Below are 12,524 nucleotides of genomic sequence, written 5' to 3'. Positions count from 1 at the left end.
TAAACTTGTACAAACATGTCATTTTTAAAACCCTACAGTGTGTCTAATAATTTGGTCTAATTATTATAATATAAAATAACTGATATAATAATTATTCTATATTTATATAATAATTATTCCATATTTATATAATATATCGACTAATTTAATGAATTGATACACGAACGAGCAAGCCTGTTTCAATCGCACAAAAGCAATAAAGCTGTTTAGTATACCCTTACAATTAAAATTTTACATAAAATGTTATAGTTAGTCTAATAATTTGGTCAGGGATACAATCTTATAGTTAGGTCTAATAATTTGGTAAAGGTTACCGTAACCATTTTAAATGGTTACGGTAACCTTTAATTTTTAAAACGAAAATGTTGAGAATTGTGTTGTTGACTTCATGTGATATTTTCTTTTTTAGAATATAATACTTCTACTAATTGTCAAATGCAAGTCACGATTGACTACTTACTTTTACTCCGATTCACCGGAAGCTGTACTTTCTTTAAGTTTTCCAGAAAAATGAAGAAAACATTTATGAGTAATTAGAAAATCCAAGCAACAAATACTATCCGTATCATTACCGTCCATTATAAAATCAAAATTTCTTTGTCTTGAAAAGTACTGAAATGGGCAAAAATCTCGTTTTAAACCTCAAGAAAAAATTTTTTTCCTCTAGAGCGCTTTCTTAATGTATTCAAATATCGCGCCACCATATACAATGCGAAAAAAAAAACGGACCACTCTGAATAACTTTTGATCTTATGATCAAATTTTTGCTTTCTAGGACTGAATCTTAAATGTTCGAGAGGGTCACTTCAAATATGCTAATGAATGAGTGCAGACGATATTTTAAGCTACAAAATCAAACACAAGATCATACTTTCTTTGAATAAACAAACATTTTTTTTCTATGGATACGGGTTGCCACAATCTGGAAAATCCATAGTTTGATCAAGAGAGTTATCCAAAGTTTTGACCTCTTAATGTTTATTTTATTTGTTGCGTATTTTGACATATCTCGAGAACGTTTTAAGCTAATGGAGAAATTTTTGCACACAGTTATAAATTTCGTTTATCGAAAGATAATGTCAATTATATCCAACATTACTCAACTGAACTCAAAATATTGTCAATGCTAATTTACTAGCATGATTTAGGCTAAACTTTCTAACTACTGAGATTGGTTCCTTGTAGGCAAAAATCCGATCATTCAATCAAAAATTCAGATCAGTTTCTCTTTATAATTCGGACAGTGTCGATAATTAACTATTTTTTTCTAAAACTTCCAAGAGATTAACCTTTCATCATATGTTTGTCCTTAACCATCTGAAGATATACATAAATTCATTTGTAACTTTGCGTTCAAGCAAGTTCTTTTTTAGAACTTTTCTCATTATGTGTGAGAACGCCACTATATCTAGAGTTCCAAAAATGACTGAAAATTTGACCTCAAAGAAAAATGGAAAACGAGAAATGAACATTTTCCTATGACATTCTTAGGAAAACAGAAAATTTTTAATCCAAACAAATTTTGTTACAAAATTCGTAAAGACGTGTTTTAATTTTGTTCTTTGACACCATTATGTGTAAATTTTGAATATTTAAAGGAAAACATTGTTTCATAGTTTTATCAGTTAGCTGTGCCACCTGTCGACGAGCTTTGTAACTAATAGTTACGAAGTTTACAAACAGTTTTAGATTGTTTGGTCAAATAGTTCTATGCTTCAATAAATGAATTCATTTCTGTAAACAAACTGAAGTTACTGTGTACTTACCATTGCAGACATAAAATTCACACCCAGCTTAAAATTATGTAGACTACGCTCATATTCTTCATTCCACTTTTTAACATACATCAAATTTTTCTCGTATTGTTCCTTTCTTTTGCTGTCAAATGTATTTAAGTTGACACCCAACTCCTCTTTGTATATTTCACTGTAGTTTGCCTTGAAAAAAAAAGGTATTTTTATTTATTTGTAGATGCATGGTATCATACATTTATAAAGGGTTGACTAGAACAATCAGGATGATTGTTATAGTCAACCCTGATTATTATTTTCAATGATTATTATTTTGTAATGCAACGCTATCTGTACTAGAAAACCACCAAAAGTGAAATTGTGCATGGAGATGTATTGATTTATGGTTACTAGATAAACTTCTTCGGGGAGCAGAGGAACACAAATGTGTCATGAATGCAGCAAAAGTGGGAAATCAAACGGGAGACATACCAACACGTTTTTTCCAAAAGTCAGCGATAAACTTTTAAATTGTGACTTTTACATAAACCAATTCTATACCGCCCACGGAGTGTTCGGAGAACAACAATCGAGATTTTTTCAGAAATCATCTAGCTGCAAATACTGCGGCAAAAGCCAAACGGTTCAACATCTAATTGCAGAATGTCCTAAATTCTCGACACTCCGGGGGAATCATATTAACATCAGGGAACCAATCGAAAAGTGGTGCAGAACAAAACAACAGCAACAAATCATTAGAGAAATTATTAAAAGCACACTAGAAGATACTATTACAATGGACGATCCGATGGACCCTATACACTTAGGTTGACTTGATGTCTCCCCTCAATACCTGAACTGCCAATCCACTTCTATTTTAACGCGTCATTCCCCTTTTATATTTTTCAAACTTGAGCATCCTGGGGGACTCCGTTGGTCTTCTGTTCTATTTCCTCATCACTAATTTTAATTCATCTTGTTGTTTTTACTCACTTGTATATTCGCTTTAAGCGTTTTTATCAACAAAAATAGACGGAAAAGGAAAAAAGAAGAAAGTTTTTTTTTTTTTATTGTATTCATATTTTTAATTGTCTTGTTTTATTTTAGATGTTTATATCTTGTAACCACTAATTATGTATTGTAACACATACTGTATTCTCTGTAAATTTGTTGGGGTCTTTAATACTATTGTAATTTGGCTCAGTATAAGGGTGGGCCGTCGGCTTTAAGCACTATATGGCGGCCCTTCCAGCTGTTGGCATATGACTCTTGTATTTTATGCACTTTTTGCTTTTTATGTTCTTTTCTGTTTTTACTTAGTTTTAATAAACATTTACCCGTATGCCCTGAATTGGGGCAGGTCGGGGTAAATATTTTCATGAATGCAAAAGTGTCATGAAATTCATCCAACTCTGTTTTCCTCTCTTTCGTTTGGAAACCTTTTAAATAGAAGCGTTTAGAAGCCCATTTCTTTCCACTTTCTAAACTCATAAGTGGAAGGAAAGTTTTAACTTTTCCAAATAAGATAAAGTTTGCATCTTCCATCGATTGTTTTTTCCCCAATGCCCCCCCCCCCGATTGACACTCATCATTCAGGTATCAGTAGGGCAGATTTGTTGTCCACTTTCTTAGGGGCGTCATATTAGGTGGACCAATGTTGCTCTCGTAGAGACAGAAAATCATCCTTACAAACATAAAAGAACATCCATGCCTTGTCCGGGATTCCAGCCCAGGATCGATCCGATCTGAGGTCAGCTCCCTGTCACTACGCAGTCTGTTTGGCATTTCATCGATTATTACAAAAACAGAATGTCAGAGATAGACTTAGAATTTTAACAATAGTCTTGTGGGAAATGGCGCTTACTAAAAACTATGTAATTTTTCGGATTTCCTAAGGGCTTATTGAGCAACCCTCTTATCACACAATTACAGTTTCTTGTCTTAAAATCAACCAAATATTTGAAAACACACACACACATATATATACATATATATACATATATATATATATATATATATATATATATATATATATATATAGAAACTATACTATATATATATATATATATATATATATATATATATATATATATATATATATATATATATATATATATATATATATATATATATATATATATATATATATATATATATATATATATATATATATATATATATATAAACTATACTCTAAAACGCTGTTCTTAAAAAGCGTTTCTGACTTATTCTAAGAGTTATCTAGATATAATGCTAATATAAAGTTACTACTAAATATTTCAGAATAATTTAGTTGTAGTATTTATACTAAAATTAGATAACCTAATAACTAGATAACCTAATTACGAGAGATACTTTTTCAGGGAGTAGGATATAACGAGATATATTTTTTCAGGGAGTAGGATATAACGAGATATACTTATTCAAGAAACAGGGATTGTGACGTAGAACAACTCTCGAGTCAATCACAATTTTTTATCTTCAACTCAAACAAATATTTGAAATCGGGTACATACAAGTATTGAATTTAGATTACGATGAAATGTCCGTTTCTAAAAAAAAAATGCTTTCGTTTTATTTTAAGAGTTTTCTATACCTGGCGCAAAATACTGCGTAAAGTTGTCTAGTTACAGTATTTGAAACTATAATTAGATAAACTAGAGATAAAACTTGTCTATATAACTCGAAAAATATACCATAACTTATTTTTTGTTCTATGCATATACATGCTTACATCATACTCAGAAAATGCTGTGTAGCCAGGTTTATATGTTGTATATCAATGTTAAACTTCCAGAATGTGCTTCTTGAAAGTTTTCAAAGTCTAAAGAGAATTGACTTCAGGAATCTCTTAAGCTTTATTATTTTAATCTATGATTAATTCACGAAAATTTAAGTCACTTGCCTTTATTCAATCCCTTTTTCTTATGAAGACATTTTCCTTTTTTTTTATAAACTTTCAAAACCGCAGTTAGAAATTTTAAAAGCTTTGGATTTATGACTAGCTAATTTTGACATAGCAACGTTAGTGTTTTGTGTGATAAAAGCATCTTGACGTGTGTGACACGTTCTTCCATCGAGAGTGGCTACATGTGGTTTCTAGCGAAAGGTCATTGTATTCCCTTCTCAATTGTTAAATGTTGTGATTGTTAATTTTGATAATTTCGGCTGAATGGCAAACAAATTATCTCGAACCCAAATTTTTTTGCAAGCTCCTTCGACTATATTTTAATTTAATATGCGATCTATAAAACCATTTAGGAAAGTCAGAATTTTTTAATAAAGAAAATCAAAGTTGTATTACATAATCAAATATGACCGTTAGTAAATATAACCAGAAAGAACATACAAAGCAAAAAGTCCCTATAAAAATTTACAACAAATTTGCACGCCACTGCCGTATGGTTCAACGTTTTTTCAACATTTTTATCAAACTACTTATTTTATCAAACTCTGTATTTTGTTTCATATATTGTATCATCATCAAATATAACCAGAAAGAATTTGCAGAGCGAAAAATCGACTTAAAAAATTTACATCAAATTTGTTCACTGGTGTCTTTATGGTTCAATGCTTTCCAATATCTTAACCAATGTACTTACTTGTATATATTTTTCATAAATTATAGCGTCATCAAATATGCTAGGAAAATTTTGTTCACCAAAAAGTCACCTTAAGAAATTGGCAAGTCATCAAATTTGCATGCGGGTGCCGTATGGTTCACATTTTCCCAATCAATGATCCTAATCAAATACGACCAGAAAGAACTTGCAGACCAGTAGGTCACCTTAAAAACTTTACATCACATTACCCAATAGTGTCTTTTTATGGTTCAATATTTACCAATATCTTAACCAAATTACTTACAACATAGTCAGGCCAGTAATAGGGAGAACCTGGTTCATCTATTTCCGGTATAGTAGAAGAAGCCTGTTTGAAATCAGCATAAATACAAAGAAAAAATAGGTAGACCGCGATCATGTCCTCCTGAGAAAAAAAACAATAAAAATGATTTTCACTTTCAAAATTTGCAGAGAGAGGGAAACTAGCGTAAACATGGGATTAGAGTGAAGATTTTTAAAATTTTTTTTGGTGGCACCAGTGTGTACAAAAGCAAGTTTTTACAAAAAAATTACTATGGAAAAACTGAAAATTTTTTTATTGAGAAATACAAACGCAAATCAGATATTTTAATTAACGAAATTGAAAGGGATTTGAAATAATTTAAAATAAAACAAAACGCATTGTAACTCAAAATGAGATGCAAAATACAGTTCAATATATTTTTAACTTTTGGACCTTAATATTAGATGAATTATAATAATTTTATGAATGTTAAATCGTAAAACGGAACAAAAGAAATGGAAGCAAATTTCAAAAACATTAAACAGTTTAAAAATCCACTTTCGTATTTTGTGTTTTGTAATAATATTAAATTAAAAATATCAAGATTAAAAAGTAGGAACTGCCAAAAAAAATTTTGAAAAATAACATGGATTGACCATGCAATCAGCACACAAAAAGCACGTTCAAAGTGATAAACGTCTGATTCGAAGATCGCAAATCGTAATATTTTATTTAATATTTTATAACCGTCGTTGAACAGACGACCCAATTTTTAAGGATTAGCGACTACAAAGGTTCAACTCCGTAGCCTTGTAATTTTGAACCTAATCCAGAAGACAAGGGAACTTCTGGATCGATTATTGGGAGAAATTTGTCTTCGTGGAAGACTTTTTTGATGGAGCTAACCAGGCATTTGCGTTACATGGAGAGGAAGACCACGAGAACCTCCCACGATTAGCCTGATGGCAAAGGGGACTCTAACACATGATCCATCTACCACGGAGGATATTTCACGTCAGCACTGTGGTCGGTGTCAGCCAGATGCGAAATTCATATCAACTGGGATTCGAACCCAGTTCGCCTCATTGGAAAGCGAATGCTCTATCCCCTGAGCCATCGCGGCTCAAGTCTTAATATTAGGCTTTTCGAAACCCAGTGGAGTAACCGCTGAAAAATTATTAAAAAAGAAGGCGAGAAAAAACTTTTAGATTTGCGATGAAATCGGCACAAAATAAAGCGTACATTTAAAAGCACGTTTCGAGTGACATATGAATAGATATTTAAAATATTGGGATTTTAAAAAAGTGTAGAAATTCGTTTACGGAATGCTGAAAAAACAAAACAAAAAATAGCTTGAGTTTACGATAAAATTGACACTAATAAAGCAAAGTAATTGTTATTTGCACAATTCGAAAGTCGCAGGACATAATAATATCGGATTAGAAAGAGTGAGATCTTAAGAAACACCTCGAAATTCAACAATAACGACCGAGAACGTGATCGAAAAACCACTTGGATTAACCATGAAACGGATTCAAAGAGCCTCAAAAGTGATAACTGACATTCGAAATTCACGTATCATAATTTTGTTGTATTGTTAATATTGGGATTTTTAAAGCTTATGAAATTTGTAGCTGTAAAAACCGAAAAAAGCGATCGTCAGACTACATTGATTTAGATTTGGCTCGTCAAAAACTTAAATGCGCAATTTTATAACTGTCGTTGAAGAGCCGACCCAATTTCGGGCTTACATCTACTAATGTTCAACTCCGTAGCCTTGATATTTTGAACTCGATCCAGAAGACAAGGGAACTCCTGGATCAAGTATTGGGAGAAATTTTCCTTTGTGAAGGATTTTTGATAGAACTAACCAGCATTTGCGTTACATGGAAAGAATAACTACGAAAACCTCCCTAAGTTAGCCTGACAGCAAGGGAACTTTAACCCACTGTTCGTCTACCGCAGAGGGTATTTTACGTCACTGTGGTCGATGTGGTCCAGGGTGCGGAATCCGTTTCAACCAGCCGTCGCTGGGATTCAAATCCAGTTCACCTCATTGGAAGCCGAACCCTCTATTCCCTTGGCCACCACGGCTCTAAATGTACAATTTAAAATTTCTGTTTTTCTTTTATATTAAAATTTCTTTTTTAGTATGTTCAGGTGCAAATGCGGGCCACGCATCAAAAACTGACGAGCTGCAGGTTGTGCACCCCTATATGTATTAGTTCTCGATCCCGCGTCCTCAAACTTCGTGCCCCCTCCACCCTCTCACTGGGGTTGAGCAACCACGGCTTTAAGTGCACAATTCAAAATTTTCGAGTATTTTTGTTCAATTTTCAGAAAGAAAAAGAAATGGAAAGTCTTTTTAAATATAATAATTTTATCGAATTGTTGAAATTCTATGATGTGCTCGCGTAAAACTATTTTTTCATTATAAAAAATTATTGACTATTTTTAAAATATTAGATGCTTTCCTGATTTCACTCCCTGAAAAGAAATTCTACAGATTTCTTTGATTTTTTTCAGTGTTTTGTTAAATAAAATTTCGGATGCTGAAAGAATAAAATTATGTAAACCATTTCTCAGTTTAATATCAGTGGGAAAAAAAAGTGAAAGAAAATTTACGAAAGTATGTCATTTGAATATTTTTAAATAATTTTCCACACTGTCAAAATTATTACAGAAAATGACTAATAAAAATTCAAACAGTAATTCCATTTTAATCTCGAATAAATCTTTAAATAAAGCTACTTTCTTGGAAATAAGTGACATATAATACACATTTTAAGATTAGACTTGTAAGGAAACAAATATTGTTTTTTAGTTAAATTTTCACTCAATTCAAATTTAAATATAATTTTACAACTATATATTGTATGTTTTTATAATAGAATTTCAGAACATGCGAAATTACTAATGACTGCAGTGAAAGGAGAGATGATTAGAATAATGACTTTTCATAAAACATGACTAACATGACTAATAAATAGAAATATAATTAAGATTTAATATCAATTTTTAAAATTTAATTTCATAAACACTTAATAGCAATTTTTCAATCCCTGTTCTAAACTCTTTAAGACTAAATATTTTTATATTAGAGCATCTATTTGTTTTTAAAATATTGAATGAGAATTGAGAATTTTTCTGTTATTCATTAAACAAGAGTTACTATTAAAATATAAAAACTCAGCTTTTTTTAAACTATAAAATATTTAACTTCAATCGTACTTATTGCTTGTAATCGATAAACAAAAATGATTGCATTGCAATAAAGGAAAAAGATTTTTCTGTTTTATGCAAAACTGCCTTCTTATAAAACGTGAATATGATAATTATCACAAAAAAGCTGAAAATTATCAATGGTAAAATAACTTTTAAATAAACTATTCTTACCTCTTATTCAACGAGTAAGTAATATATTTTTCGTCTCAACTCGCGTATTTTAAAGCTAACTTCCATACTGAAGGCCAAATAGTATATATAGTATAATAACAATACAAAAAAGAAAAATTAAGTTTTGCAGGAAACTTAGTGACTTTCGAAATGTATAACGTAATGTTTTACCATAGTTTCAACTTTTTCTTTTATACTTTAATTGAGAATATTACAAAAAAAATATTTATCGAACTTGGTGAAGAAGGATATATTCATTAATAGGATAAGAAACAATGCTCAGTAATATTCATTTCCGTTTTCTTTTTAGAATTATTTAAATAAATAAGGAAATGAGGGAAAGAAATAATGAATATAGATTTATGAAACCTCATACATGGAGAAAAAAGTTAATAACAAAAAATGAAGTTACTTTCGTTTTAAATTGTTTGTCGATATTCAGGCTCTATTTATTTATTTATTAATTCATTGATAATATAACTAACAGAATGAATATAGGGTAAACTAACCAGTGAAGGAACACTTAAGCTTCGCTTGCCTTTTAAAAAATCATATTAATTTCAAAATTCGTAATTTTAGTTAAATGACTGTTTCAACATATTTACTAATAATTGCAAATTTTGTAAAAAAATTGTAGAGAACTTACATAATATGGTTTTAAAGTTCTGGAGGTTCAAATAACAAGTAGTAAGAAGACCAAGTGAAGGAACAGCTCTTACCATTGACGGAACACAAAATTTCCCAGTAAAGGAACACAGAACTTCCCAGTAAAGGAACACTTAATTTTGGTTATTTTTTAATGCTCTTTATGAATTTGTATGCCATATAAATATCTAAAAACAAGCCTATTCTTGAAATTATAACATACAAATACTTGGAAAATGTTAACTTATTTTGTAATCATGAATTGAAAAGTAAAGTGTCAACATATTAACACATACTGTTCATTCACTGGGAAATCTATGCCCAGTAAAGGAACATGCCTGTTCCTTCACTGGTTAAAAGTTGTTTTTTGTATTTTTAACATACTTTTGATGCAAAACATCACTAAAAGTACAGGAAAATTAAAGTTTTTCTTTCATTTTCATTAACTTAGAAAAAAACCAGTAAAGGAACACTTGTTTTTTCACTGGTTTTTCATCGTTTGGTGATCCAGTGAATAAACACCCCCTTATCTCAGTACTTGATTATGATATGATGCTTAAAAAAATAAAACGTAACTTCAATAACTATATTTTGAATTCTTATTTTCACAGTGAGAAAAATAAAACTATTACATGCAATTAATTTCACCTCAAACATATAAATAGAAAATCTAGTTCAAGGAAACAGGGTGTTGCAGAGATAATAACAAATTTAAAAAATTTTCCAGAAAAGTCTACGTGACCAGGTAATCCAAAACATTGCTAGATGACTTCCTATTGTTTGGCAGTAAGCTATTTGTTACCAATCAATCTGAAGAAAAACTTTCAAATTCTTATTTTCAATCAATATATACGAAATGTTTCTTCACTGGGTATTGTTCCTTCACTGGTTGGTTTACCCTACTTAAGTTATATAGTTTATATCAGTAAATGCGTCAAGAATTCGATCTACTCTTTAGTTTATGTACATTTAAGATTCCTTTTATACTTCATTCTTTCTTAACTGTGAAAGTTAAGGGAAGGCAGTGAAAGTAAAGTTAATGAATGATAATCATTAACATTGAATGGTAACGGATATTGAATAACTTTCTTTTATTCACAGGTAAGACCCTATAGTTTTGCAAAGATGAGGAAAACTACATTATATACAATCATCCACACACCCGCCGAATATTCACTTTATTATTTAGCAAAACGCGTTCATTAACTAAATAAATATGTCTTAATAGGGCTTTTCCCACACCACATCTACTGTTTTTCTCCCAAATATAAGAATCCTTTCAGCAATTTATCCCTCACTGTCAAATTTAGTAGACTGTTATCAGCATTATCATACCTTATTATCATTATCATAGCCACCGAGAGTCAAAATCTATCAATAAGTTTGTGACGTCATCCCAGCGAGTACTAAGGAAAGCAAGAATCAGATTTGTTTTAAGAGAAAACTATAATAAGTAGTTCAACTATTTTAGTTTATTAACAAAGTAAAATGTTTTTGCTTTAGCTGATTTATTGGCACTTAAATGATTTTAGTTTTTCATTAGAATGGCTGAATATTACTTATCCCGTCAAAATGAATATGCAGGGTTAGTTGGTGTTATGAAACAATATTATTTGCATTTCATAGTAAAAAATGATTTCATAGGAAAAGTTTTCCTTTCACTTTTAAATCATGATTCATCAAAACTATTTTTAATATCAAAAGAATGATCCTTAATGAAATGTATCATTCCTTATTTTCTAATATGTAGAGAAATATTGGATTCAATAATATATTAGAAAATGAGAAATGATACTTTTCAATGAGAAGAAACGATTACGAGACTAAGAAAATTATGTTAAGTTAGAAAAGAGATAAATGAAGAATTATTGACACATTCATAAGATTTCCAATTTTAAATTTAGCTTTAAAGAATTCTTTCAGAACCATGCGAAGCACATTTAATTTTCAAGAGGAAATAATATGAACATAAACACTACAATTATTTACAAATATACGAAGAATATAAAATAAAAATGATTAATAATTTTGACGTTAAGATTGTAAATCTTTAAAATAGTACTTTTTATTTTCAAAAATAAATTAAAGTTTTTTTAATATTTTAATTCTGAACTGGCATGAAATGTTAATTCTCAGCAAAATATAATTTTTATTTCAAAAATTCTTGTTAAAAATGAAAACAAAAACGTGTTCTCATTTGAAGTCTTAAAGAATTTCTTAAGCTTGGAAAAAAACAAAAAAGTTATTGAAACGAAAGCAAGTGTCCATACAGGAACGCTAAAACCTGTTTGATTTAAGGTTAAAATATGAAAGTGTTTATAGTTTCTAATAAACATGTTTTATCTCTTCTGCGTCCTCTCACAATCAAACAGGTTTTTGAATTTTAATCTTTACATCTGATAAGGATTCATAATTGAACACGGAATCATCAGTATAAATATGGAATCATCTGTATATAACCATGAATCACTAGGATATCTATTTTCAATAGTTGATGAAGCTCTTGCCAGCACCTATAGTTCGTGAGCATGTTTCCTACACACCTCCTTGTCCAGATTTAGGGGCACAGTTCGCGTTCCATAATTTAAGGGCGAGGCTGAACAAAGGCCCCAGGACAAAATTATCTACCTCTTCCTCAAAGTGCAAAAATCTTATTTTCATGTGTTGTAAAAATTTTGAAGACCCTTCACATAAAATTGTAGTTTTTATATAGGTACAAAAAAATTCTCTGCAATTCTCTTTAAAAAATTAATACACTATACACATAAACACTATATTTTTTGTAAGAAATTTTAGTCGGGCCCCCTCTACCCGGGACAATTGTCCCTCTACCCCTCCTTGTTTAAGGGGCAAATGGGGCCACTGTGAATCTGTGGACTAAAGTAAACGTCTAAATCAGTGGCCGCA

At 30.4% G+C, this 12,524-nt stretch overlaps 1 protein-coding gene across 2 annotated transcripts in view; it reads right to left on the bottom strand.

Moving 5' to 3' along the window:
• Window positions 1-12,524, bottom strand: part of LOC107454668 (cathepsin S) — a 52,408-nt gene that overhangs the window by 20,549 nt on the left and 19,335 nt on the right. Inside the window, exons 2-3 of one of the 2 annotated variants that reach the window (XM_087153364.1) lie at window positions 5,598-5,717; window positions 1,767-1,937 (exon numbers count right to left, since the gene is read on the bottom strand). In XM_087153364.1, the coding sequence (XP_087009490.1) occupies window positions 1,767-1,937; window positions 5,598-5,717 (291 nt within the window). The remainder of the gene's footprint in view (window positions 1-1,766; window positions 1,938-5,597; window positions 5,718-12,524) is intronic. The other variant, XM_087153365.1, reaches the window with a different exon arrangement.

This window comes from Parasteatoda tepidariorum, chromosome 10 (assembly GCF_982258835.1).
Source record: "Parasteatoda tepidariorum strain Cologne lab strain chromosome 10, Ptep-v5.0, whole genome shotgun sequence".
Lineage (NCBI taxonomy): Eukaryota > Metazoa > Arthropoda > Arachnida > Araneae > Theridiidae > Parasteatoda > Parasteatoda tepidariorum.
Note: the sequence above shows the minus strand (reverse complement) of the source record. Positions and strands in the feature narration are given on the sequence as shown.